Raw genomic sequence first — 27,475 nt, forward strand, 5'->3', positions numbered from 1 at the left:
AACCAGTCTTATTAGTCTGTACAATTGTATGTATATCTTCCATTGTAAATAAAATGGTGTCATAAAAGGAAATCTATTCAGGTGATATTGTTACTTATTTTGCGTTGCTTTTTCACTATTTTCAAATACTAAAATTCGATGTTTATCAATGGTAAATGTAAAGAAAGAACAAACGAACGTGAACATCATCTCCAACTAAAGGTTATGTGCCTGCACCGTATTATTTTAAAGTAAAGACTTCGTTCCTAAACCCTCTCGTCCCACACTTAAGAGCCACGTCAAAGTGTTTCTGTTTTGCAATCTCTTAAAGTTATAATGGCAGACCCCGCGTGCCTCGAACCACAAGCAAACTTTAAAATGAGAGATATATGCAAGCGATAATATAACAGGATAACATAAAAAAAAGGGTGTCAGAGCGCAGTAAGTGGAGGAGCGAGCGCAAACATTTACATGCAAATCTCATTCTTATAAAAGTTAGCCATTGCACAAAGGAGTCTTTAAAGAGAAAACGCGGCGTGACGTCACCATGCAACTTTGCCCACCACCACCACCACCACCACCACCATCATCAGAACAACAAACATCGATACTCACGACACGACGACTCACACGCTTTCGCTCGCACCCAAAATGCATCGGCCATTCCCAAAACAAACCTCACATGCCTCCACTTCACCCATGCACTAAACCCACCCAACTTCCATCCCTCAGGTCGAAACAATCAGCAGCAGCGACTGGAATAGCTACCCCGTTGACGCGCCGAAGAGATTCCTGGTGGCTTCCATAACCCAGCTGAGCGGAGGGGAGGCCTGAGGGGTGCGTGATAGGTCAGTTGGGAACTAGACGCCAGAGGGAGCACGCCACCTGCCTCCCGTGAGTGTTCTTCCGTTAGAGTGACGAAGTGAGAGCAAGTGATGAGGTGTGTGGTCGTGTGCAGGTGTGTTGAGGTGCGTTGTACATGGTGGGACGTCCTCAAGATGGCGACAGGTGCAGGAGTCACAGGTGAAATCTCGTGACTGTGAGAGGTTCTGGCTGTTATTAGGGCACCAGGTAACCGCGTGCGTGAGAGGGGTGAGACGAGGGTGAAGTTGAGAGGGGAGAGTGAGAGGGACGGAATGGTGGTGGTGGTGGTGGTGGTGGGTAATGAGATGAAATGAAACCTGGCAGTGCGCTTCCTTAGGAGTTTCACGGGTGAGAGTGCGGGGGAGGGTTGTGAGTGTGTGTGTGTGTGTGTGGATGGATGGATGTGGGGGGAGGGGGGTTGAGTGTGTGTGGGTGTAGGTGTGTGGGTGTAAGAGAGAGAGAGAGAGAGGGGCAGGCAGAGTCAGTCCTTGGAACCTGGATTAAATATTTACCTAGTTACTTCAACACACGCGAAGGAGCACTGAAGGACGCCGCCTCTCATCTTATCATTACGCCCCTTCTCTTCGCCTCCCCCTCCCGAGCTCTCTTACTAGTGTCTCGTAACTCTCTCTCTCTCTCTCTCTCTCTCTCTCTCTCTCTCTCTCTCTCTCTCTCTCTCTCTCTCTCTCTCTCTCTCTCTCTCTCTCTCTCTCTCTCTCTCTCTCTCTCTCTCTCTCTCTCTCTCGTTCTACCTCTACCTCAATCTCTTTATATCTAACAATCTGTATCTCTTCTACAAAGACTACTACCACTACTACTACTACTACTACTACTACTACTACTACTGCTACTGCTACTACCACTACCACTACTACCACTCCTACTACCGCTACTGCTTCAGGGTGGCCGGCGAGGGCTCAAGTTCTAAGGGCGGAGCGAGATGGTCGTCAGGGGAAGGAGGGCAGCGGGCGCGTTGTGTCTCCTCCTGCTCCTGGGACGGTCCCACGGCCTGCTGCAGGTGAGTGCGTGAGTGGTGACAGCTGACCCAGAAAGCAGTGTAACAGGTTTTAATTATTCATGGAGGGGTTATGTTATGTGATTGTGTGTGTGTGTGTGTGTGTGTGTGTGTGTGTGTGTGTGTGTGTATGTGATTTGTCGTGCTTCTGTGTTCTGTTTTCCTGGACTGGTTGTGGGTTGTTGTTGTTGTTGTTGCTGTTTATTGACGTTATGTGCTATCTATTCCTGTGTTATTTGTGATTCTGTGTTATTTTTTAATGTACTGGTGGTGTGTGGTCTTTGTCTGCGTGTGTGTGTATGTGTGTGTGTGTGTGTGTGTGAGTGTGTGTGAGTTTGTGTGTGTGTGTGTGTGTGTGTGTGTGTGTGTGTGTGTGTTTATTTGCTTTCGTCATGCATTAATGTAACGAGGAATTTTTTTCTTAATTTCTTTCTTCATCATTTCTCTTGTCCTCAATTTCCTATATATTCCACTTGTTTATTATTATTTACAGATTTACGTTTTCTTTTTTTTTCTTTTCTCTTTGTTGTTGTCTATGAGTGTGTAGTGTGTATGTTATTTGTCGTTAACTTACATGCTTCTTTATCCAATCCCTTATGGTGTCTTTCAGCATTTATATTTTCCATTATTAGTATGGGAATTAATATATATTCTAGTGTGTGTGTGTGTGTGTGTGTGTGTGTGTGTGTGTGTGTGTGTGTGTGTGTGTGCGTATGTCCTTCACTTTCTTTATATAGGTTCTAGGTACGTATTCATGCAAGGTCAAGACTCCTAACACACGCCCCGTTTTTTCCCTTCTCTCTCTCTCTCTCTCTCTCTCTCTCTCTCTCTCTCTCTCTCTCTCTCTCTCTCTCTCTCTCTCTCTCTCTCTCTCTCTCTCTCTCTCTCTCTCTCTCTCTCTCTCTCTCTCTCACTCTCTCTCTCTCTCTCTCTCTCTCTCTCTCTCTCTCTCTCTCTCTCTCTCTCTCTCTCTCTCTCTCTCTCTCTCTCTCTCTCTCTCCAATTCCTCTCTCCCACTTCCTCTACATTACCCAATTTCCTTCTCCTTCATTCTCCCTCCTCTAATTTTCCTCTCTACCTCCTCCTTTATTCCCCTCATGTTCTTCCTCTGCTGTGGAATGTGTTACGCAACGAATGTCCCTTCCCTCCCTCCCTCTCTCCCTCCTTCCCTCTCTCTCCTCCACCCTCCTCCTTCCCCTCCTCCGTCCTGCTGACATTTATGGCTTTTGTGGACTGGCGCTCCGGTTTTCGTGGAAGCTGTGAATGCAGAATGCGGCACAGTGAAGAGAGAGAGAGAGAGAGAGAGAGAGAGAGAGAGAGAGAGAACGGACAGAATGATAGACAGAACGACAGAAAGACACAGACAGACAAATAAACAGACAGAGACCAACACAGACGGACAGACAGACAGACAAATACGGACAGACAAACAGAGAAGTAGACAAGACAAACAGAAAGAAGACATACAAATAGACAGACATACAGACAAGTTTACGGACAGACAGACAGAAAAAAAGACATATTAGACAGAGAGAGAGGGACAGACACAGACACACAGAGACACAGACATAGATACACAACAGACAAACAGACACATTCAAACAGACAGACGCAGACAGAGCAGATAAACACACATACATACATACATACATACAGACCGTGATTGTGTACCTGAGTGTGTGTTCGTATACCTGTTAGTATGCAAGCGGAACCGTGACCATAATTACACATCCTTAATTCCTGCGTATCACCGAGGCCTGACGTTGCTGTGTTGCGGTGCGGTCAAGGTGAAGGAGATTAGCGGTTGTGTTGCGCTGCGTTGAGTTGTATTGTGTTGGTAAATAAAGGTGTTGCTCCGTGCGTGTGTGTTTGTGTGTGTGTGTGTGTGTGTTGTGTTGTGCTGTGTTGTGTTGGTAAATAGAAGTGTTGCTCCGTGCGTGTGTCTGTGTAAGTGCGTGTGTGTATTTGTGTTAGTGATGGCGTGACGTGTCGGTGAACTGAAGTGTTGTTTCGTGTGTGTGTGTGTGTGTGTGTGTGTGTGTGTGTGTGTGTTTCTCTTCTGCATTGTATTGTATATGTCTTTTATTACTATTACTATGGTTATTACTGTCGCCTTTTCCAGTATTTTTATTATTAATGAAAGTAATGGTAGCGGTGGCAGTGAAAGTAGTTGCAGTAGAAACAGTGGCACCCTTTTTTTATAGTATCAGCGTAGTAGAAATAGTAGTAGTACCAGTAGCAGCAATCGAAGCCGTATCAGTAGAAACAGGACCACTGGTAGCAGCATAGTAGAAATAGTAGCAGTAATAGAAGGAGAAGCAGAAGCAATAGTACCAGCATTAATAATAGTAGTAATAGTAGACCTCTCTTTTGGCCGCTCATTGCTTTTGTCTTTGTGGGAACAGCGATTAGCGGGCTTTTTTTTTTTTTTTTACACCTTTTTTTGTTGCCCTTGAGCTGTTTTTTTAGCTGTAAATAAAATTAGTAATGTGTTCTCCCTTCCCTTCACTTTCCACCTTGCAGAACGGCGCCTTCTCCTTCTCCTCCTCCCCATCTCCAGTGCTTCTATCAAGGGAAGACCTCAAGCTGCTCTTCGTTAACCCTGACGATGGTAAGTTTGTGGGAGGGGATACGGGGGGCGTGAGATGGTCTTTTCATACATACATACATACATACACACACGAATTAACACACGTAACTCTTCTCCAATTACATGATTATTAATGCGCCTGAGCTCCTGAGATGATTGTGAGATGCGGAACAGTGAGGAACAAAAGGATTAGGAAGAGGAAGGATGTTGGAAGAAGAAGGATTGTGAAGAACGAGCTTGGAAAAAGAAAGATTGTGAGGAAAGAGATTGGGAGAAGAAAGATTGTGAGGAAAGAGATTGTGAGAAGAAAGATTGTCAGATGAATTGTGAAATGAGGTAAACACACACACACACACACACACACACACACACACACACACACACACACACACACATGTCCTTGGTCTGTTCTGCTGCATGATGACTGGGATGACAAACTGCACCTGACCGACTGATCTCAATTCGTGTTTCATCTTAAATATCCTCGACGTTTATCATCTGAACGTTTCTCTCTGGCTGTCCCTCCGTCATCCCGTCACGCTACCCCTGTCGAGGCATTCACATTATTTTTTTAGGCATGATGATTGTGCAAACGTTTTAATTATCATCCGACGTTCGTGCAGTTAGTCACGTGATGGGTTGTTGTTTTTTTGTATCCCGTCGAGTTTCATTCTCTGACATCGCAAATATTTGTGAATCATATGAAAACGTTTATTGTCGTCCAACATATCGGTAACGTTTAATACTTTCATTCCATTTTATTTTATTTATTTTTTCATTATTTCTTTTACGTTTCTGTTCTCTCCCCTCCTCCCTTGTTTATTATTATTGTATCTATCATTATACTTATTTTTCATACACTGTTTTGGTCTATATCATATTTTTTGTATACATAACCGTGATGCCTTTTCACGGATTTCAATAATAATAATAATAATAATAATAATAATAATAATAATAATAATAATAATAATATAGTCTCTCCATTAGCCTATAGTAATCTTTGCCACTGGACACTTCATTTAAATATTTTTTAAAGAGTTAATAATTTTCAACACCTCTTTCCTCTTAGCTTTCATGAACTTAAATTTAAATCATGGTCTATTTTTTTCCGTTTTATTTTATGTCTTTAAATTTTGACGTGCTAATTACTGGTCTTTATTGCCGCTTTTTTTCTTCTTCTTTTATCAAGCCTGAATTTTCACCTTGGCTTTCGTGAACCTGAACTAATGATCTTTGCTTCTTACTGGCGTTCGGTTTTTATGGAGTTATTAAAATCTTGACATACTTCTGACGTACCTTAATTGTCGCTATGCTTTATTTTTCTTCTTTTATCAAGCCTGAATTATCATCTTGGCTGCCGTGAACCTGAACTCGTAATATATGTTTCTTATATGCGTTTGTATTTCTATAGAGTCATTAAATTCTTGACGTACCTTAATTGTCGCTATGCTTTATTTTTCTTCTTTTATCATGCCTGAATTATCAACTTGGCTTTCGTGAACCTGAACTCGTAATATATGTTTCTTATATGCGTTTGTATTTCTAAAGAGTTATTAAATTTTGACATGCCGTGACGTACCTGTATAGTTATGTTTTTTTTTTTTTCTTCTTTTATCAACCCTATTTTTTTTTCCTCTCCACATAATCCTCTCCACCCAGGTTTATGCAGTTTTCCCTTCTCTTTTCCCTCCCTCTTTCTCTCCCCTTTCCTTTCTTCCCGTCTTTGTTTTTTTCATCTTGGCTTTCGTGGACCTGAACTAATGATCCATACTTCTTATTTTCGTTCGTTTTTATAAAGTCATTAAAATCTTGACATCTTCCTGACGTACCTATATTATTGTCGCTATGTTTTCCTTTTGTTTTATCAAGTCTGAATTATCATCTTGCTTTCGTGAACCTGAACTAATGATCCATGCTTTTTATTTGCGTTCGTTTTTTTATATAGTCATTAAAATCTTGACATCTTCCTGACGTACCTATATTATTGTCGCTATGTTTTCCTTTTGTTTTATCAAGTCTGAATTATCATCTTGCTTTCGTGAACCTAAACTAAACTAAACTTATTTTCGTTCGTTTTTATAAAGTCATTAAAATCTTGACATGCTCCTGACGTACCTTAATTGCCTTCATGTTTTTGTTCCGAGCGTCAATTAGTCACTTTCAACGCGTCATTTGCCCTCCGTTGATAGGATTTCCGTGCGGAGATCAAATGCGGCGATAATTAACCTTAGACTGAGATAATGAGCCGATACTCCCTCCATTAAGGCCTCATTAACTATGAATGAGACCATTAATCCTGAAACCCCGGCGCAATTAACCACCCGCTGGATGCTGTCCCGCCCCCCTCAGCCCTGTACTCTCTCTCTCTCTCTCTCTCTCTCTCTCTCTCTCTCTCTCTCTCTCTCTCTCTCTCTCTCTCTCTCTCTCTCTCTCTCTCTCTCTCTCTCTCTCTCTCTCTCTCTCTCTCTCTCTCTCTCTCTCTCTCTCTCTCTCTCTCTCTCTCTTCTCTTCTCTTCTCCTTCCTTCACTTCACTTCACTTCAATAATTTCAAATGAGCATCATCCCTATGTATATGGGCTGAACTAGTGTGTGTGTGTGTGTGTGTGTGTGTGTGTGTGTGTGTGTGTGTGTATGAGAGACACTCTAACACCCCCCTATTCCCTTCTTCCCTCAGTCGCTAACCACCATGTCGTCCGCCTACACTCTCGGTCCCGGGAGAAACGCGCCTCTCCTGGCCTCACCGAGAACCCCGGCCACCTCGACGTGACACTGGAGGATGGCGGGAGGGAGCTGGAGTTCGAGCTGCGGCCGAACGATCAGCTCATCTCGCCCGAGTTCGTGGTGGTGGTGCGTGGGTATGACGGCGTGTCGAGGGAGCGAGGGGCCGCCAGAACCGCCTGCGTGTTCTCCGGCTTCGCCAAGGGACAGCCGGACATCACAGCGGCTCTCTCAGACTGCGACGGCCGAGGATTTGTGAGTACAGGGATGCGAGAGAGTGAATGTTTGATGCTGTGGATGTGGGGGTAGGCTGTGGCTGAAGCGGTTGTGGTTCTTCTGTTTTGTTTGTTATTTTGTCTGTAAAGTGATGAAAAGATGAATATGTTTGTGTGTACTGGGATGCGAGAGAGTGAATGTTTGATGCTTTGTATGTGGGGATAGGCTGTGTTTGAAGCGGTTGTGGTTCTACTGTTTTGTTTATTTTGTCCGTAAATTGAAGAAAAGATGAATATGTTTGTTGTGTGTATAGAAAGGCTGTTTATAGCAACTGTGACTACGCTGGTGTTGTTTTTTGTGTGTGTGCGTGAATGGCGAATGAGTGACCTTTTACGAAGACGAATCACCTCGACCTTGATTTTACAAAGCAGAACACGAATGACTGTAGTTTTGCATTTAGACTGGGCATTGAGTGACTTTGAAGTTCAGGAATTCAGTGAGCGTGAATGTAAATTACGTTTCATGTATTACCACTGTTACGCCATGGACCGATTCGCTGAAGTGTTGATTTTACAAAGCAGAACACGAATGACTGTATAGTATTACATCAAGACTGGGCACTGAGTGACTGTGAAGTTCTTGAAGTGTACGTATCGTGAGTGTGAATGTAAATTAGGTTTCATGTATAACCACTACCAGGCCATTGACCGATTCGCTGAAGTGTTCATTTTATATAGTAGAACGCAAATGGCTGGAGTTTTGCATGATGTTGGGCACTGAATGACTTTGAACTTGATCTAGTGTACGTGTCGTGAGTGTAGACTGAAGTTACTTTCCATGTATTCCCTGAAGTGTTGCGAATGAGACTGTGTTCAACTTGTCCGATGTGCTTCTACACGAGTCTTGCTAAAAAGAAAAAGAGCAAGAGATTCAGAAAACGAAGCAATTGCAACAAAGAACATGCATTTCCGAGTTCCGACAGCGGCTGTTTTCTTTATTTTCTTTACTTTTTTTACTTGTGCTGGAAGAGAGAGAGAAATGAAACAGCACATACCCAAGTTGTGAAAGAAGCCTGACCGCGGATTCATACATAGAACATCAGCAGGTCGATGGGTGAATGAGTTAAGCTAATCAATAGGGCGAGTGTGTGGAGCCGCGGCAACAGCCCAGAGAAGGAGAAAGGAGGAGGAGGAGGAGGAGGAGGAGAGTTGCAAAAGAAAAAAACAGTAGAAAAGAAAAGTATCCGAACCTCGTTAGAAAATGTTGTAGACCTCAAAGTAGAAGTAAAGAAAAAGTTAACGTAATTAGAAGTCGTAGGTCACCTGGTACTAATGAGATGAATATAAGTTACGGCGCCATATTGATGAGAGAGAGAGAGAGAGAGAGAGAGAGAGAGAGAGTAAGAAAGACAGACAAAGAGGTATAGAAAGAGAAAAAGGTAAACTAAATAAGAGAGACAGACAGAAACAGGAAAAGAGAAAAAGAGACAGACAGACAGAGGAAAAGATAAGGACAGACAGATAGGCAGATAAACAGACAGAGGAAAAGCAAGAGAGAAAGAGAAAGAAAAAAAACTTCCAATCAGTAAATCTCTTTACATCATCGCCATCCATTTTTTATCATCATCCTCGCTGTCTGCTTCCTACTGACAAACCATAAACCATGACCGCACGCACACACAAACCACACGCACACGCACACACACACACCATGCAGTCCCGTCCCTTATCACTGTCTCTCCCTCCCCGTGAGTTTATGTTGACAAGACCTTCGTCCTCCCCAAATCCACATACCTGCCTGGCCATCATCTCTCACAGCCATTCAGTGTTTACAAGAGCCGTCACAGACCTCCTCAACCTTCTTAGGCGTCTCATATCGCTGCCTGTCCCTCCCTGTGAGCTAGTATTTATAAGACCTCCATCCTTCCTAAGTTAACGTACGCCTCACCCGCCTCCCCACCGTCCCTCAGCCACTAAGAGGTTGCAAGAGCCACCATAGATCACCTCGACCTTCTCAAACGTCTCAAATCGCTTCATGTCCCTCCCTTTGAGATAATGTTTACAAGACCTTCATCTTTTCTGAGCTAACGTATGCCTCACTTCCCTCCCCACCATCCCTCAGCCACTAAGAGGTTACAAGAGTCACCAAAGATCACCTCGACCTTCTCAAACGTCTCAAATCGCTTCATGTCCCTCCCTGTGAGCTAATGTTTACAAGACCTTTATCCTCCCCAAACCATCTCTCGCCTGCCTGGTCACTGTCTCTCGCCGCCACTCAGAGTAAACAGCTTGAGAGAGTTCATAACCTCATAACCGTTCCTGGCACCTTCCACACGTTCTGCAGAGAGAGGCACTTGGCATACTGAATTTCCTGTTCCTGCGTTGCCATTAGCGCGTGACATTTGAGAGATTTGGACGAAGGCTTCTCATACATGCCTGCCACTGATATCTTGCCGCCTACTCCCCCTCCCCTCCCAACTAAGAGCGACGAGACACTGCAACATGCTCTCACCCATTCACCCACCAGAGCGAGGTCGCACGTACACAAACACAGTCCCAGTCCCATCAACACGTTATCTCCCCACTCTGAACTTACCTTTTCCCCACATTACATTCACTGTTGTTGTTGTTTTTGGTATTTACTCTTGTTACTTTCATTTTCATGCAACCTATTTTCAAACTTAATACCGTCATTATACAGGTTTTCATAGTGCGATTGTATATTTGTTTTGTCTACTTTCAGCCGCAAAGTTCTCATTCCCTTAAGAAAGAAAAGGTCACTCAGGTGTTATGTAACGCAGAAGGGTGTGGGTGTTAGGCTTAGTAGCGTTACATGGGAGGACGGGGTGGGGGTTGGGGGATGGGGAGGGTCAACTTAAGGAGATGGGGTGGAGGTGTTAACTTCAGTGTTACATAACCTCATAACGCGTAGCAATGGTTTTAAGTTAGACAAATTCAGATTCAACAAAGACATAGGCAAGAATTGGTTCACCAATAGAGTGGTGGACGAATGGAACAGGCTTGGGAGCCATGTTGTGGGTGTCAATACCATAGATACATTCAAGAAGAGGTTAGATAAAGCCATGGATGGTGAGGTAAGGTGGGGTTGAGTGTACAGGAGCTGTCTTGTATAAGCCAACCGGCCTCTTGCAGACTCCTTACGTTCTTATGTTCTTATGTTAACAAGTATATACAAGAAAGTAATGGTAGGAAATTTTCTGTGTTTGCCTGTAAATCATTCCGCTGAAGGTAACAAATTGCCGTAAATAAATGACGACCCTTTCTCAGGAACAGGAGCAAACATTTATCGACCGAAACATTTAACGTGAGGGGGTCGAGGGGGTGTGTGTGGGGGGGGAGTAGGGCTGGCGTTACGCAATACTTTAGGCTTTTGAGGAATATTTAGAGGATTGTTAAGGAGTGTTACAGAGAGGTGGGGAAGCGTGTAAGGTGTGAAATTTAGTGGAAAACGAGTTACATAATATAAATTTGAACATACACACACACACACACACACACATATATAGAAGTCACTGCTCTAGCAATCATAGGCACCCACCACCACCCCCACCACCCCTTCCATCACCACTACTTCCACCACCACCACCACCACCACCACCACCAGGGAAACAAACTAACAACACGATAAATATAAACAAGCTCCCAGGAAACTCACTCATTCTCTCTCTCTCTCTCTCTCTCTCTCTCTCTCTCTCTCTCTCTCTCTCTCTCTCTCTCTCTCTCTCTCTCTCTCTCTCTCTCTCTCTCTCTCTCTCTCTCTCTCTCTCTCTCTCTCTCTCTCTCTCTCTCTCTCTCTCTCTCTCTCTCTCTCTCTCTCTCTCTCTCTCTCTCTCTCTCTCTCATGCTTCACTAAAACGCAGAAAATGTCAAAGAAAATGTGGGTCATGCATTAAATGAATAAAAGAGAAGCGTCAGGCAAGCACACACACACACACACACACACACACACACACACACACACACACACACACACACACACACACACACGCACATGCACAGTGACGCAGAAAGTACACACGCACATAGCCTTCCTCCTCCTCCTCCTCCCGTTGGTCAATAATTATTACACGTCACCGACACGTAGTCAAGGTCGGTTTTGGCGCCACACTCCCTCGGCGCCACTAAGAAGAAGAGGAAGAGAAGGAGGAGGAGGAAGAAGAAGAAGAAGAGTCATAAGAAGAAAATGATAAAATGAAAAAGAAAAAGGAAAAAAGGAAAAGAAGAAGACACCCACAAGAAGGAGATGGAGAAGAAGAAAAATAGAAGAATGTGGAGATGAAGAAGAAAAAGAAGAAGAAGAAGAAGAAGAGCAAAGAAGTTCAGACGGATAAGAAGAAAGAAAGACAAAATAAAAGACCAAAACAAAGAGAAGAAAACACTGAAGAAAAAAGAAAACTAAAAACAGTGATGAAAAAAGGGAGAAAAAATCAGACAACAAAACAAAAAAACAAAAAAAGAACGGCGAAGGAAATTAAGAAAAAGGGAAAAAAAATAAAAATGAACGATGATACAAAAGGTTAATATTCGTAAATGGGGAAAAAAATTAATAGAAAAAAAACAGAATTACGTCAAAATGAGAAGAAAAAAGGAAAGAAAATGAAAGGCGCGAGAAAGAAAGAAAGAAAGAAAGAAAGAAAAAATGACAAAGCGGAGAAGTAAAACCTCTTAAGAGTGATTTATGTCCGTGTGTGTGTGTGTGTATGTGTGTGTGTGTGTGTGTGTGTGTACTTACAAACACCACTGCGTCATTGATCATACCAGAGAGAGAGAGAGAGAGAGAGAGAGAGAGAGAGGAGGGAGGAGGGGAGGAAAGGAAGGCGAAGGGTCAAGGGTGAAATGTGTTATGAAAGAGAGCAAGAGAAAAAGTAGGAAGAAAAAGAAGATGAAGGAGAAAGAGGAGGAGGAGGAGGAGGAAGAAGAAAGAAAAGAACAGTGAGCATTTGGGGCAGGAAGAAGCCTTTATTATTTTCAATATTTTTATTCTTTACATTTTCCTTCCCTTTTATTAATTATTTCATTCGCTATAACCATCACACGAAACTATGGTGGCTTACAAACACTCTCTCTACTTCTATCCATCTATCTCTATCTATCTCTTTCCCCATTGTTATTCCTTCCTTCCTTCCTCCCTTTCCTCCTCCTCTTCTCCCCGTCTCACTTCATATGTTCATCCCTTTTTGTTTTCTTTCTCTCCTTCCTTATTTCCTCGTCATTTCTTTCTTCCTTTCCCCTCCCTTCCTCTTCCTTTCATCTTACAACCTGTCTATCTATCTATCAATCTGTCATTCTTGCTTATTACATCATCACTAACTCTTTTTATTCTTTTTTTTCTCTCCTCTTCTCTATTTTCTTCTTCTTGTCATTTTTCTTCTTCCTCCCCTTTGTGTTTGTGAGTTTTTTTGCTTTTTATCTCCTCCTCATCGCTTCACATTTTCCCTCTCTTTTTCCCTTTCTCTCATTCCTCCTTCTTCCTTCTCTTTCCCTCCTCTTACTCGTTATCGCTCCTCCCCCTTCCTCCTCCTCCTCCTCCTTTTTCCTTCTCCTCTTCCTCTCATCAACCTCTCCACTTTATCTTCCTCGTCACCGCTTCCTGCTTCTCATCCCTATACTTCTTGACACTCTCCCATTTCCTTCTTTCCTTCTTTCTTTCGTGTTCTTTTTCTCGTTAACTTCTTCTCTTTCCTCGTCCTTCGTTACCTTCGTCTGTGTTCTTAATCGATTATGTTATTATCCATTATTTGTGTGTTTCTCTTATTCTTTCATTCGTTTCACTTGAGTACTTTTAACTATTCTTCTTTAGTAATTTATTCCTCCTCCCTTTCGTATATTCACCTTCATTTTTCTCTTTGTCGATTTCTCTCTCTCTCTCTCTCTCTCTCTCTCTCTCTCTCTCTCTCTCTCTCTCTCTCTCTCTCTATCTCTCTCTCTCTCTCTCTCTCTCTCTATCTCTCTCTCTCTCTCTCTCTCTCTCTATGTCTCTCTCTCTCTCTCTCTCTCTCTCTCTCTCTCTCTCTCTCTCTCTCTCTCTCTCTCTCTCTCTCTCTCTCTCTCTCGTGTACCTCCTTTCTCCTCTTCTCTTTCTCTTTTTCTCCTCATTTTCTTTTCTCTCGTCTCGTTTCTCTTCTTATTTTTTCTCTTTCATTTTCTCTCCATCGATTTATCTTCCTCTTCTGTCTAATCGTCTTCCTCCTTTCTCCTCTTTTTCTTTCTCTTCATCTCCTTGTTTTCCTCTCTCTTTCCCAATTCCTCTCTTTAATTTTCTCTCTCCATCCATTTATCTCCCTTCTGCTTCCTCGTCTTCCTCCTTTCTCCTCTTTTTCTTTCTCTGTTTCTCCTCTTTCTCTTGTCTTTCGTCTTTCCTTCTCTTTAAATTTTTCTCTCCATTTATCTCTTCTGCTTTTTCCGCTTCTCTTTCTCTGTTGCTCCTCCTTTTCTTCTCTCTCGTCTCGCTTCCATTCTTAGGTTCTTCCCATTTCCTCCCTTCCCTATCATTGTTATTGTCGTCGTTTCCTTCTCTTATTATCTCATCATTGTTCTTTTCCTCTATTCTTCATTTCCTTCGGCCATTCATTCTTCTTTCTCTTTTGTTTCTCCTTATTCCTCATTTCAATATCTCGTACTCTTCTCTTCTTCTTCATTTATTCATTCCTTTCTTTTCACTGCTTTTTCTCCTCTGTTCTCCGTCTTCTTTTCCTTCCCTTCGCCTCTTTTATCCGCTTCCTCCGTCTTTCCCTTCTTCTTTTCCTCCACTCCTCCGTCCTCATTTTCCTGTCATATTCTTCTCTTCCCCTCTTTATCTCCCCTCATATGTCCTTTTTTTTCTCCTTTCTTTCTCTACTTTTTCTTCTGTTTCCCTCATTTTCATTCCCCTCCTTTCCTTTTCTTTATCTTCAATCTCATATCTTTCTTTTTTCTTCCTTAGTCTTCTTTCCTACTGTCTTTTTTCTTCTCTTCCATCCCTCCTTCGTTCCATCTCTCTTCCTCCTCCTCTTCGTTCCTTCCCCACTTCTCATATTTACGTTTTTTCTCTTGTTTTGTTTCCTTCCTCATTTCCTTGTCATAATATTCTTTTCCCCTTCCCTTCCTCCTTCTCTTCATCTCGCGTCCTTATTTTCTCCTTCCTTTCTCTTCATTTTATCAAGTCTTCCTCATTTTCCTTCCCCTCCCTTCCTCCTTCTCTTAATCTTATCTCATATCCTTCTCGTCTCCTTCCTTGCATCTTCTTTTTCTCAGTTTTCCTCGTTTTCTAATCTTCTATGTTTGTTTGTTTGTTTGTTTGTTTTTCCGGGCTCTTTCTTTTCCTCCTCTTCTCCTTTACTTCTCCTTCCTCCTCCTTCTCCTCCTCTTTATCTCATCTCATTTTCTGATTTTCTTCATTTTTTCTCTACTTTTTCTCCCGTTTTCCTCATATTCTCATATTTTCTCTCCTACCTCTATGTTTGTATCTCTCCCAGTTCTTCCTTTCTTCCTTCCTCCTCCTCCTCCTCCTCCTCCTCCTCTTTGTTCCGTCCCACTTTTTATGTTTAGTTGTTGTTTTTTGTTTTCCTTCCTCCTTTATTTCCTTTTCATGTTCTTCTTTTCCCCTTCCCTTCCTCCTCCTCCTCTTCTTTATGTTACATCCCATTCCCCTCCTTTCTCCTCCTTCCCTTCTCTTTTTGTCTCTCCTCTATTCACCATTTCAATTACCATCACTTTATCCTCCTCTTTATCTCACATCCTTCTTTTTCTTCTCCTTCCTTCATCTTCATTCTCTCATATCTTTGTCTTTTTATATATATTTCCGTTTTTATCTTCCCTCTATGTTGCTTTCTCTCCCTGTCCTTCCTTCCTTCTTCCTCCCCTCCTCCTCCTCCTCCTCCTCTTCTTCCTCTTCTTCCCGTTCCCCTTCATAATGTTTACGCTTCCTGTTTACATAACCTCTACCTCCGATCAGGCCTCCTCCCTCCCTACCTACCTCCCTACCTCACCTTCTGTTACCTGTGACCTAATTACCTCCCCTACAGCCCTCTTTGTCCGCGCTGAAGGAGAAATATTACCGCTAATCTATTATAACATTTACGTAACCGCGCGCACTCTTTAACACACACACACACACACACACACACACACACACACACACACATACACACGCACACGCACACACATTCACCCACGTCCTCCTTCACTTTTTCTGAAACTTTTTTTTTTTAGACTCAGAATCCTCCCTTGCGCTTCTTTATCATGTTGTTGTTTTTTGTTTTTTGTTTTTTTGTGTGTTATTTTTTTTTTCTTGAGTTGGTAATGATATCCTCTTTCCTCGCTATCTTTTCTCTTTTTTTTTTCTTTCGTGCTAACTACTTTTTTTTCTTGACTTGGTAACAATATCTGCTTCTCTTGCTGTCTTCTACCGCTTTTATTCAGCTTTTTTATTCTCTTTTCTTCCTCACTTAATTCCATGTTCTTCTTTTCCCCTTTGCTTCCTCCTCCTCCATTATCTTGCATCTCATATCCCTCTTTTCTCCTCCTTCCTTCCTCCATTCCTTCCTTTCCTTCTTCCTTCCGAGGCGTCACAAACCAGCTGCATTCACATATAAGTCGTCCGTCACGCCTTGGTCACCGCCACGTACAAAAGCTGACGCAACATTGGTACCAAGAAAAGCCATATCGATCCACAGGTCCCATCGATCTCAAACTCAACTCATGAAATAATAATAATAATAGTAATAATAATAATAATAATAATAATATCTAATGACGATAATAGTCTTACTCGTTCTCATTTACTTGTATGCTTCTATTTGTTTACTTGTTTTGTTTTTGAATGACCTTACTTGTTTGGTTCTTCAATCCATCAATCTTAGAAAAAAAATAGCTCGTAGACTTGTGGGGAATAATATTAATACTAATCTTACTCGCATTCATTTACTTATATGTTTTATTTTTCTTTAATTTTATGTTTTTTTCTTTCATTTTACATCGGTTCTATTGTCCATCGATCGTAGAATAAACACTTAGCTCGAGGATTTGTGGGGCACTATTTCCTTAAGCTCTACGACCCTATTATGGAACTCAGATACTATTGTTCTCGGCGTCTTATAGTCCTATCAACGCGTCCATGGAAACATCAATACCGCTACAAGAAACATCGATACCCCTGACCGTGAACTTGAGGGCAATATATATCTTTAAGCACTACGAGCCTGTTAAATAATCCAGATGCAATTACTCCTAGTGTCTTGTAGCCCTGTCATTAATGCATCAAAAGAAATGTCAGTGCAGCAGCTACACGAAATATCGATACCCGTGAACTTGAGGGCAATGTATTTCGCCTTTAGTAAACTCCCCGTGTAGAGTCTGAATACAGTTACTCTTAGTGGTTAACATACATCAATACAGCTACAAGAAACATCAATATATACTTTTGACCATGTTATTTGAGGGTAATTTATTTGTTCTTTAAAACTCCCCGTGTAGAGTCTAAATATATATTACTCTTAGTGTTCTGTAGTTCTATCAGCGAGTCTCAATATACATTAATATAGCTACGAGAAACATCTACGTACACTTCTAACCATGAACTTGAGGGCAATTTATTTCTTCTTTAAAATTCTCCGTGGAAGGTCTACATATATATTACTCTTCGTGTCCTGTAGTTATGTTAGCGAGTCTCAACATACGTCAGTACAGCTTCAAGAAACACCAATGCAGCTAACCATGAACTTGAGAGCAATTTATTTCTTCTTTAAAACTCTCCGTGTAGAGTCTAAATAAACTTACTGTGTCCTGCATTATTAATATCTAAGCGCGTCCCGAGAAACGTCAATACAGCTTGTTAAACCACTCCAAATAGTCCGTTGAGGCGTTGGCGTCCGTGGGTCATTTCCTCCACTCTGCTCTGCCGGTCGATATTATAAAACCCTTTCGCTTCTCACATCAACTATTTCTAAAGGTCAAAGGGGGAATCAATCGGTTTCTAAAGAGTGGGGTTTTTTTAGGTTCATGCTACCGAACAAGGGTCAAGCTACCACCAGGGTTATATAACTACTCCTGGAAATGCCCAAAGCTCCTACGAAGGACTTGTCAAATCTGTGAAATTAGGCGACGAAATGTTTCAAAATACGACCCCACAGTCCCAACACCTATTTTTTTAATCATATGTTACCTATAGCTAACACAGACAATCGTAGACAATCCACCAAGGGGAATACCCTTAACCGTGAACTTCAGCGCAGTATGTTTTCTTCTTCTAAGGTCCAAACACAATCGCTCTTCGTGTATTGGAGTTCCGTCAGCGCGTCCAATCCCACCACCGCTCCTTCCTATCGCTCGGCACGTCGTGGGTTACTATTATGCTCGACCAGCAGATATCGACGTCCCTCATGGTAAAGGAAGCAGCTCAAGGACAAAAGAAGAAGAAAACAAGAAAACCCGTTACTCGCCACACTACCTTTGATCTGTGGCTGTTCTTTAATGTGTGTTTTCTTGTTTTAACCAGGAAATTCTTTTGTTCCCATCGCAATCGACCTAAGTAATCTTTATGTATAGAATATAATGTGCATACGAGTTACTTCTCTCCCTCCCTTCCTTCTCCCCTTCCTTCCTCTCTTTCTTCAGTCTTTTTCCATATATAAATACTCTCTTAGCTAACAATGATTTTTTTTTTACAAGGTGCCGCTAAACTCGCTACTACTCTCCGCTACAAGGGTTAGGTTAGGTTAGGTTAGGTTTGGTTAGGTTAGGTTAGTTTAGGTTAATAAAAAAATATGAAGGAAAAATGTGTGACGGGGTGAGAATACAAAAACAATGAAGGTAAAATACAGACCTATGAAAAAGAATGCTAAGATCGTAAAAATAAATACACTACATTTTTTTTAGTCTGCCCGAGGAGCTAGTTGTTATGGGACCCAAAAGCGACTGAGAATACATCCCTCATCAGTATCGCCTTCAGCCAACCACACTGCTACTCTCCACATCCTCCTCTCCATTACTTCTTCATCTCTTCACAATACTCTTCCTCTCATCTTCCTCCACTCTTATCGCCTCTCCATCCCACCCGCTCTCCCCCTCTTGATCTTCCTCTGGTATAACATCGTGTAATATCAGGGTCTCTCTAAGCCGCCCCGCCCCTCACCGCCACGACCATTGATTCCGCGTCAGTCATCGGTCGGATTGTGTCGGTGACTTGTTATTGCATGTCTTGGGGGACGCAGCTTTCAATCCGCTCCATTGGCAATACTGCAATACCTGGTCGAGGCTAGCATGTGATTTCTTAAACGTCTTATTAGTCTTCATCAGCAATAATGTGGCTGATTTGTCTCTTTTAGGCCCGTTTTACAAGGCGTGGTTAGTTGTTAGTGATTAGTGGTTAGGTTTGAAGTGTTTGAGGGAGGGGATTAGTTCGGGGAGAGGACGAAGGGGTGAGGGGTGGGGACGGGGTGTTGAGGGTTCTGGTGGATGGGACGAAGGGTGAGGAAGGAGTGCTTAATCAGGGGAGGGGGGCGGAGGGGGAGCTGATATCTTTATTTTGTTGTTGTTGTTACTTTTTACGACTGTGATTCTAACATGTCGACCTAATGCTGTGAGAATCAAACACTTTTCAACTAATTCCGACTCAAAAGTGGAGGTAAAACGCCCTTGAACTGTCTCCTTAGCTGTTAAAAAAAAAATATATTAATCACGCAACTCCATAAATACTAATACAGCGTTTAACACCTTCCTTCCTTGCTATTTTTTCTTCTTTAATATTTCCGCCGCGTGTCCCTTCTCATTTAAGTGTTCCGGAGCTTCAACTTAAACTCACATTTCTCGCCTCGTCTCCCTCGTTCTCCTCATTTAATTAAAGCCAACTTGATTTATGCTCTAATCGAGGGATGTAAAAGTTTCCCCTCCAACCATTCAGTTAGCAAGTTTTTGAGCAAGAATTTCAAAAAAGTTAAGAAGTGGCCCTAATTAGCCGGGCGGGTCGTCGTTTGAACCATTTGAAGCGAACTTTTCAGCATAAATTTGAGAGCGTTAATATAGAGTCCCCAGCGAGCCGTTTGATTCGTTAATTTCACTACCATCTCAAATTTTAGTCTTTTCCACGTTAATGCAAGGAATACGAAAAGGACCGATTCGTTACACTCTTTACACCTCTTACGCAGTTTAATACATTTTTTTAGTACCGTCCAAATGACACTTTATTACGCTGGTGTTGAAAAATGTAACAAAGAAACATCTGCTCACCCGTTTTTACGCCTTGTCATTCCTAATCAGCGGACTCACTTTTCCGCCTACGTCCCTTGTCAAGCACTGTTACCTCAGCACCCCCTCCGTCCCCCTTCCCGAGACTAAGTACCCCTTCCTAACCCCTTGTCCCCTTCCCCAGTACCCCTTGCAACCCGGCCTCACCCCTCACCCCCTACCCTTCCCTTCTCCCAGATCATCAAACACCCCTCCTTATCCTTCCGTCCCCTTCCCTTTCTCACCCCTTTCTCCCCCTTCGTCCCCTTCCCAGACTAAGCACCCCTTCCTAACCCCTCTTTCCCTCCTACAGTACCCCTTGCACCCCGTTCTCACCCCTCACCCCTACCCTTTCTCACCCTTCCGTCCCCTTCCCTTCCCCCATATCATCAAACACCCCTTCCTTATCCTTCCGTCCCCTTCCCTTTCTCCCCCTTCGTCCCCTCCCCAGACTAAGCACCCCTTCCTCACCCTACCCCCTTCCTCCCCCAGACCGGCGTCATCATCTCCGGGAACGAGACACACATGGTCACGCCGCACCCCGGGACCAGGCGGCGGCGGCGGCGGCGGGAGGCGGAGGGCGGCGGCAGCGGCGGAGAGGCGGAGGACGATGATGAGGTGACACCCGATGGCCTGCACATCATTCACGCCAGGAAGAAGAACATGAAGTGTGGCGTGTTCGGTGCGTGGATGAGGAGGAGGAGGAAGAGGAAGAAGAGGAGGAGGAGGAGGGATGATGGATTGAAGGGGTGCACTTATGTCACTAATTTGATCTTAAAGTTGCTGTTATTGATTACGTCGTTGTACTTTCCATCTTCAACAGACTTGGAGGCCATGAAGGCGCCGCGCGTGTTGGTAAGACTGCCGAAGAATGAAAGAGGACGCAGGAACGAGACCAGTGAGGAGGACGAGGAGGATGAGTACGGCCGAACGAAGAGAGAAACCAAAGAAGAGCTGCGCATCGAGACGGCGGTGTTTGTCGACGACGAGATGGTGACGTTTATCAAGGAGAGATACGAAAACCAGGACGTCAAGGAGACCATCACCGACACCGTTTTCGCCATCATGAACGGGGTAACTTTAGATTTTCGTGTATCATATCTTTTCCTTCTCTTCCTTTCCTTTTCCTTTCCTTTCCTCTCCTTCTTTTCCCTCTCCTTCTTTTCCCTTCCCTTCCCTTTCCTTTTCTTTCCTTCCCTTTCCTTTATTTTCCTTCCCTTTCCTTCCCTTTCCTTTCCTTCCCTTTCCTTTCCTTCCCTTTCCTTCCCTTTCCTTTCCTTTCCTCTCCTTCCCTTTCCTTTTCTTTTCTTCCCTTTCCTTTCCTTCCCTTCCCTTTCCTTTCCTTTCCTTTCTTTTCCCTTCCTTTCCTTCTTTTTTCCTTACCTTCACTTCTTTTCCCTTCCTTCCCATGCCGCTTTCAAGAGGAGGCTATCAAGACGCACACCTCTCCATCCTATTTTGACCCTCTTGCGGCTACTCTTTGCACGATATGAAGGAACAGCCGGCATTATAAGACTCGCTTCTCACATCAACTATTCCTAAATGCCAAAGAGGGGGTCAGTCGGGTTCTAATGAGTGTTTCTTTAGATTCATTGTACAGAAGAAGGGTCAAACTACCACCAGGGTCATAAAACTATTACTGGAAATGCCCTCAACTCCTATGAAAGCCCTGTCAAATTTGTGTTCTTGGGCGACGAAGTGTTTTAAAATACGACCCAAAGTTTGTTTCCTCCTTTTGTTACCATTACGCTGCCTTCTGTCATGTATAAAACCAAATAAACTTGTTAACTCGAGTGTATGCCGACAGGTGGCGCTCATGTACCAGGCGCCGTCCCTGGAGCAGCACCTCATCATCACGGTGGTCAAGCTGGAGATCATCGAGGACAGCAAGCGAGGGCCCAGCAAGGCGAACGGCAACATCCAACAGTAAGGAGGAGGCGCCTGACCGTTTAATAAGTAACGCAATGTCTTGAACCTCAGCATTTTTAGGGAGAGTTGGATCAGAATGGACGGCAAGAAACATAAATGACAGGATATCGTACCAGAAACAAACCTACATACAGAGATCTCGAGAATAAATTAACCAACTAAACACGTTATAAGTAAAGCAATGTCTTGAACCTCAGCAATATAAAGGGGAGTTGGATAAGGTCAGAGCAAGGCAGACTATAAATGACATGATATCGTATACCAGAAACAAACCTACATACAGAGATCCCGAGAATGTGTGAACTAACTAGACGCTATAAGTAAAGCAATGTCTAGAACCTCAGCAATGTAAAAGGGAGTTGGATCAGGTCAGAGCAAGGCAGACTATAAATGACATGATATCGTATACCAGAAACAAACCTACATACTGAGATCTCGGGAATATGTAAACTAACTAGACGCTATAAGTAATGCAATGTCTTGAACCTCAGCAATGTAAGAGGGAGTTGGATCAGGTCAGAGCAAGGCAGACTATAAATGACATGATATCGTATACCAGAAACAAACCTACATACAGAGATCCCGAGAATGTGTGAACTAACTAGACGCTATAAGTAATGTAATGTCTTGAACCTCAGCAATGTAAAAGGGAGTTGGATCAGGTCAGAGCAAGGCAGACTATAAATGACATGATATCGTACAGACAAAAACAAAACCATTCTGAGATCCCGAAAATATGTTAACCGATCAGACATGTTTTAATCTTGATCCCCAGCAGTGTGCGAGGGAAGGGAGAGTAAAGGAGAATTGGAACAGAAGAGAACAGTAGACAGACTATATATAAAGGACCGGATATTTGACTCCAGAAACAAACATAATAAAATCCCGATAATAAGTAAACCAAATAGATATGCAATAAGCCTTTTCTCTTTCGCTCTTTCTCCTCTTTCACATACTTCGATAATTTCCGTTCGTGACAGATTAAAAATAACCCAATATCTTACACCAGAAAGAAACAAACGTACTGAAATACCAAAAAAAATATGAAGCAAATAGATGTGTAATTAGTTTTTTTTTTTTCTCTCTACTCTCCGTCAGGTACCTCAATAACTTCTGTTCGTGGCAGAAGAACCAAAAAGGGAAGATGCAGGAGAATTGGGACCATGCCCTCATGTTGTCCGGCCTCGACTTGTGGGATGGCGACCCTGAATCCACCTCCGTCATAGGTAGTAGTAGTAGTAGTAGTAGTAATAGTAGTAGTAGTAGTAGTAGTAGACACCTCTCCTTCCAAAATTGACCCTCTTATTTTTATTTTGAGTGAACAGCGATTAGCCCTTGAACTGCTTCCTTTGCTGTAAAAATAGTAGTAGTAATAGTAGTAGTAGTAGTAGTAGTAGTAGTAGTAGTGGTAGTGAAAAAAACGCATTGATTGCCCTGTATATTATAGTGACAGTGAAAAGGTTTTACTTATTGTGGCAGGAGACAGAGAGGGTGAGGAGGGAGGTGTCGATAGTGATGGTGGATAGGGAGGGTGAGGAAGAAGGGAGGGAAGGAAGGAAGTGACGATGGTGGATATGAGTGTCTTCATTTTCATCGCTCCCTCAATGCCGCTCCCCCCCGCAGGCCTGGCGTGGGTGGCGGGCATGTGTCAGCCCACCTACTCATGCACCATCAACGAGGGCACCAGCTTCGAGTCCGTCTTCGTCATCACGCACGAGCTCGGCCACAAGTGAGTGCATGAGTGTGACGAGGTCCATCTAACACACTAGTAGAAGGGTCATATTCTTAAACATTTCGGTTCCCAAGCTCACATAATTTACACGGTTTTGCGCAGGAGTTTTGGGGTAGTTTTATGACCCCTGGTGTTAGTTTGACCCTTCCTCCGTACCATGAACCTGAAAACCACTAATTAAGGTTTTCGCAGGAGTTTTGGGGCATTTTCAAGGGTAGGCTTATGACCCTGGTGTTAGTTTGACCTTTCCTCCGTACCGTGAACCTAAAAAAACACTAATTAGAACCAGACTGATCTTCTTTTTGGTCTTTGAAAATAGTTAATATGAGGGAAGCGTCTAGATATACCGACCAAAGATACTTAATGTCTTCTCCCTCCCTCCAGCCTCGGCATGTCCCACGATGGCTCACGGGACGACCGGAACACGTGCAGCGGCGACAAGTTCCTCATGTCCTCCTCCACGGGCCCCGGCAAGGTGACGTGGTCCTCCTGCTCCAACCAAGAGCTGAAGAGTTTTCTGAGGAAGTGAGTGGTGGAGAGAGAGAGAGAGAGAGAGAGAGAGAGAGAGAGAGAGAGAGAGAGAGAGATCTTTGTCATATTCTGCTTGCCTACCTTTACGGAATGCCTCATCAAACCACACACAAAAACGGAAAAATATACATGCCCAATTATTTATACGAATTAGTAACATGCATCTCTCTCTTCCCCTTCCGTTTTCTTGCCTTTCCTTCCCTTCTTTTCCCTTCCCTTCTTTCTCTCCCACTTCCTTCTCAATCCCTGCTCTCCCTCTCCCTTCTTTGCCCTTTACCTTCCTACCCTTTCCTTCCCTATTCTGTGCCCTCTCCACTATGGCTCTTTCTCCTTCCCATTCTGACCCTCCCCACTCCCTGCCCCACCCAACCCCACCTTACCCTGCCCCTCCCACCCCACCCCACCCACCCCGTCCTCAGGTATCCCCTCGACTGCCTGGAGACAACCTCAAAACTAACCCCGAAAGGCAGTACCACAGGCGACCAGCTGCCCGGGGAGGTTTATGTCAAGGAGGAGCAATGCAACTTCGCGCAGGGGTCAGGATTTAAGCCGTACGTCACCTCGAAGGCTCCCTATGACGTGAGTGTTTTGTGCTTCGTCTGCTGTGTGGGGTGGGGCGTTGGATGGGGCGTGGGTGTGGGCTTGTGTGAAGGGGGGAAAGAGCGTGTGCGTGTGTGTGTGTAGGAGAGTGCGTGTGTGTGTGTGTGTGTATACGTGTGTGTGTGTGTGTAAGTAAATAGCCAGGCAGGAAATTTTCTTTGTGCGCACTTATGTATCCTCCCTCTGCGTGTGTGCGTGTGTGCGTGTGTGTAGGTATTTAGGCAGAGAGGACATTTTCTTCACGTGCATTTGTGTGTCCCCTGCGTGTGTGTGTGTACGTAGGTAAATGGGCAGAGAGGACATTTTATTTGCGTGCATTTATGTGTCCCTGTGTGTGTGTGCGTGTGTGTGTCGGTACATAGGTAGGTAGAGAGGACATTTTATTTACGTGCTTTAATGTGTCATCCCTTCCCTTCCCTCCCCCGCCCCCCCCGTAGGATGTGTGCAGGGAGCTGTGGTGCCAGAACACGACCCACGCCCTCCGCACTCACCCGGCGCTAGAGGGCACCACTTGCGGCGTCAAGAAGGTGAGAGGAGTTAGCTATTCACCTCTTAACACTGATTTGTATCCCGTTCGTTTACTTCTTCTCACGATTTCTAACTTTCGTGTTCTTTAGTTCCCCTTCCTCTCAGTTCTGCATCAACGGTAACTGTCAGATCGAACCGTTACGGACAATCACTCAATTCTACTTCATCTTTTTTTCCTATTCTTACTTTATTCTCATGTCTTCGTTCATTATCCCACCCCCCCCTCCTCCTTCTCCTCCTTCTTTATTCCCCCTTCGTTTCAGTTCTGCATGAATGGTAGCTGTCAGAACAAGCCGGCACGGACGATCGCGGAGCTGCCCACCACCGTACCCACCGTCACAACCCGGGCGCCGCGCAAGGAGTCCAAGGGCTTCTCCAACCTCCTCTGGCGCATCAGGAACCTGTTTAAAAGGTGAGGGAGGACCTGATCACAATTGGTGCTGTTTGGGGTGGGGGCGGGCGTGGGCGTGTGTGTAGGGGGAGGAGGGGGGTGGATAACGTGTGTGTGTGTGTGTGTGTGTGTGTGTGTGTGTTTACAATAAAGGAAGGAACTAAAGGGCAAAAGACACACAAAATAAAACGAAAAAGTCCACTAAGCCCTGCAAGTGGACAGAAGAAGGGTCAGTCTGCTATTAGTTTTACACACAATACGAAAACAAACTCATTCCAAGATGGCCTTACGTTTCAGATACATGTCCCTCCGCCAAGACCTCCCCGCCAGCGTGTTCAAATCCTCGTGGCGGCTCAAAGACTCATCGCACTGCTCGGCGTCGTGTGGGGGAGGGTGGAGCAAGGGCGAGGTCTCCTGCACCACCCCCGACGGCAGGGTGCGACTGGGTGAGGACATGTGCAACCCCGACGCTCGCCCAATCGAGTGGTCCTCCTGCAACACCGGTCCATGTGGGTCTCCTGAGGGTACTGCTGGGATTAGTAGTGGTGGTGGTGGTAGTGGTGGGGGTATTAACTTCCCCAGTGGGTGACGTAGGTTATAGTAGAGGGGTTCACTCCTCCGCCCTTTCTTTTTTCTTCTTTTTTTTAGTTTCCATTTCCCTTCACATGCCCCTTCTCACCCCCTCCCCTCCTTTCTTGTTGTTTTTTTTAAGTTATAGTAGTGAGGCTTATTCCTCCGTCCTTCCTCTCTCTTTCTCTTTTTTTTCGTCTTTTAGCTCCCATTTCCCTTCACATGCCCCTTCTTGCACCCTCCCCTCCTTTCTTGTTGTTTTTTTAAGTTATAGTAGTGGGGCTTATTCCTCCGTCCTTCCTCTCTCTTTCTCTTTTTTTTCGTCTTTTAGCTCCCATTTCCCTTCACATGCCCCTTCTTGCACCCTCCCCTCTTTTCTTGTTGTTTTGAAAGTACGTGTTTTACCTCTTTTGTTTTATAGTGAAAGCTCAGTCCTCGGTCCTTCTTTTCTTTCTCCGTTTTCTCCTTTTTAAGTCTCATTTTTCCCTTCACACATTCCTTATCGACCTCCCGCCTCTTCCTCTTTATTAGTCTCATTTTTCCCTTCACACATTCCTTATCGACCTCCCCGCTCTTTTCCTCTTTGGTCATTTTCAGAAGTATTTATTCTCCCACCTTATTTTTGTTTACATTGAAAGGAGCTTATTCCTCGGTCCTTCCTCCCGTTTTTCTCTCTCTTTCTTTATTAGTCTCATTTTCCCTTCACACATTCCTTTTCGACCTCCCCGTTCTCTTCCCCTTTGGTCACTTTCACATGTAGTTATTCTCCCTTTTTATTTATTTATTTTACATTGAAAGGAGCTTATTCCTCGGTCCTTCCTCTCATTTTTCTCTCTATTCCTCTTTTAGTCTGAGTTTCCCTTCACACAGTCCTACTCCCCCTCCCCGTTCTCTTCCTCTTTGGTCATTTTCACAAGTAGTTATTCTCCCTTTTTATTTATTTATTTTACATTGAAAGGAGCTTATTCCTCGGTCCTTTCTCTTTTCTTTCTCCGTTTTCTCGTTTAGTCTCAGTTTCCCTTCACACACTCCTTCTCCCCCTCCCTCTCCCTTATTTCGTTATTTTTATACAGTAGTTATTCTCCCACCTTTATCATTTTACATTGGAAGGAGGCATGAAGCTAATTTTAAGTTCAATGAGACACGTTGTATAGTAAAGCATTATGCAGATGTAACTCCCACAAAACCAACACACATCTTCAACAGTAGGGAATTTTCTCTCTATCAGTATATTCCTTTTCCCTTTTTTTAACCCTCATTTCGTTGGTACTCCCGTTTTCCTTTTCCCGTCGTTTCACTGCCGACATTCGTGCTGTCATCTCACTCACTCATTCCGTCCATCTCTTGTGATAATTTAGAGGTAATTTAGCGTAAGTAGAGTTTGATAATTATATACGTCGTTGTCCTGTCCACTGTTGTCGTATCCCGGATGTACTGCAGTCACTCAAAAAAGTATCGACAATCCAAATGATGTAGAGAATAAGTGAGAGCCAGAGGGGATATTAAGCTCCCGTAACCAAGTGGAATAGATTTTATTTTCCTCTGTTGTTTTATATTGTTATGCCTTTGAGGGTCTAATACAGCGTT

General features: G+C 43.7%; 1 protein-coding gene across 1 annotated transcript; it reads left to right on the forward strand.

Annotated features, from left to right (window-relative positions):
• The first annotated feature begins 110 nt into the window (after positions 1–110).
• LOC126998776 (A disintegrin and metalloproteinase with thrombospondin motifs adt-2-like) lies at positions 111–25,922 on the forward strand. The gene is made up of 14 exons (XM_050860804.1): positions 111–873; positions 1,745–1,861; positions 4,382–4,469; positions 7,127–7,425; positions 20,100–20,289; positions 20,431–20,681; positions 21,415–21,533; positions 22,635–22,762; positions 23,160–23,265; positions 23,653–23,793; positions 24,219–24,378; positions 24,837–24,926; positions 25,191–25,339; positions 25,616–25,922. Exons 2-14 carry the CDS (start codon positions 1,784–1,786, stop codon positions 25,905–25,907), a joined length of 2,091 nt encoding a protein of 696 aa, XP_050716761.1. The 5' UTR covers positions 111–873; positions 1,745–1,783; the 3' UTR covers positions 25,908–25,922.
• Positions 25,923–27,475: the final 1,553 nt, after the last annotated feature.

This window comes from Eriocheir sinensis, chromosome 15 (genome assembly GCF_024679095.1).
Source record: "Eriocheir sinensis breed Jianghai 21 chromosome 15, ASM2467909v1, whole genome shotgun sequence".
NCBI classification, from domain to species: Eukaryota; Metazoa; Arthropoda; class Malacostraca; order Decapoda; family Varunidae; genus Eriocheir; species Eriocheir sinensis.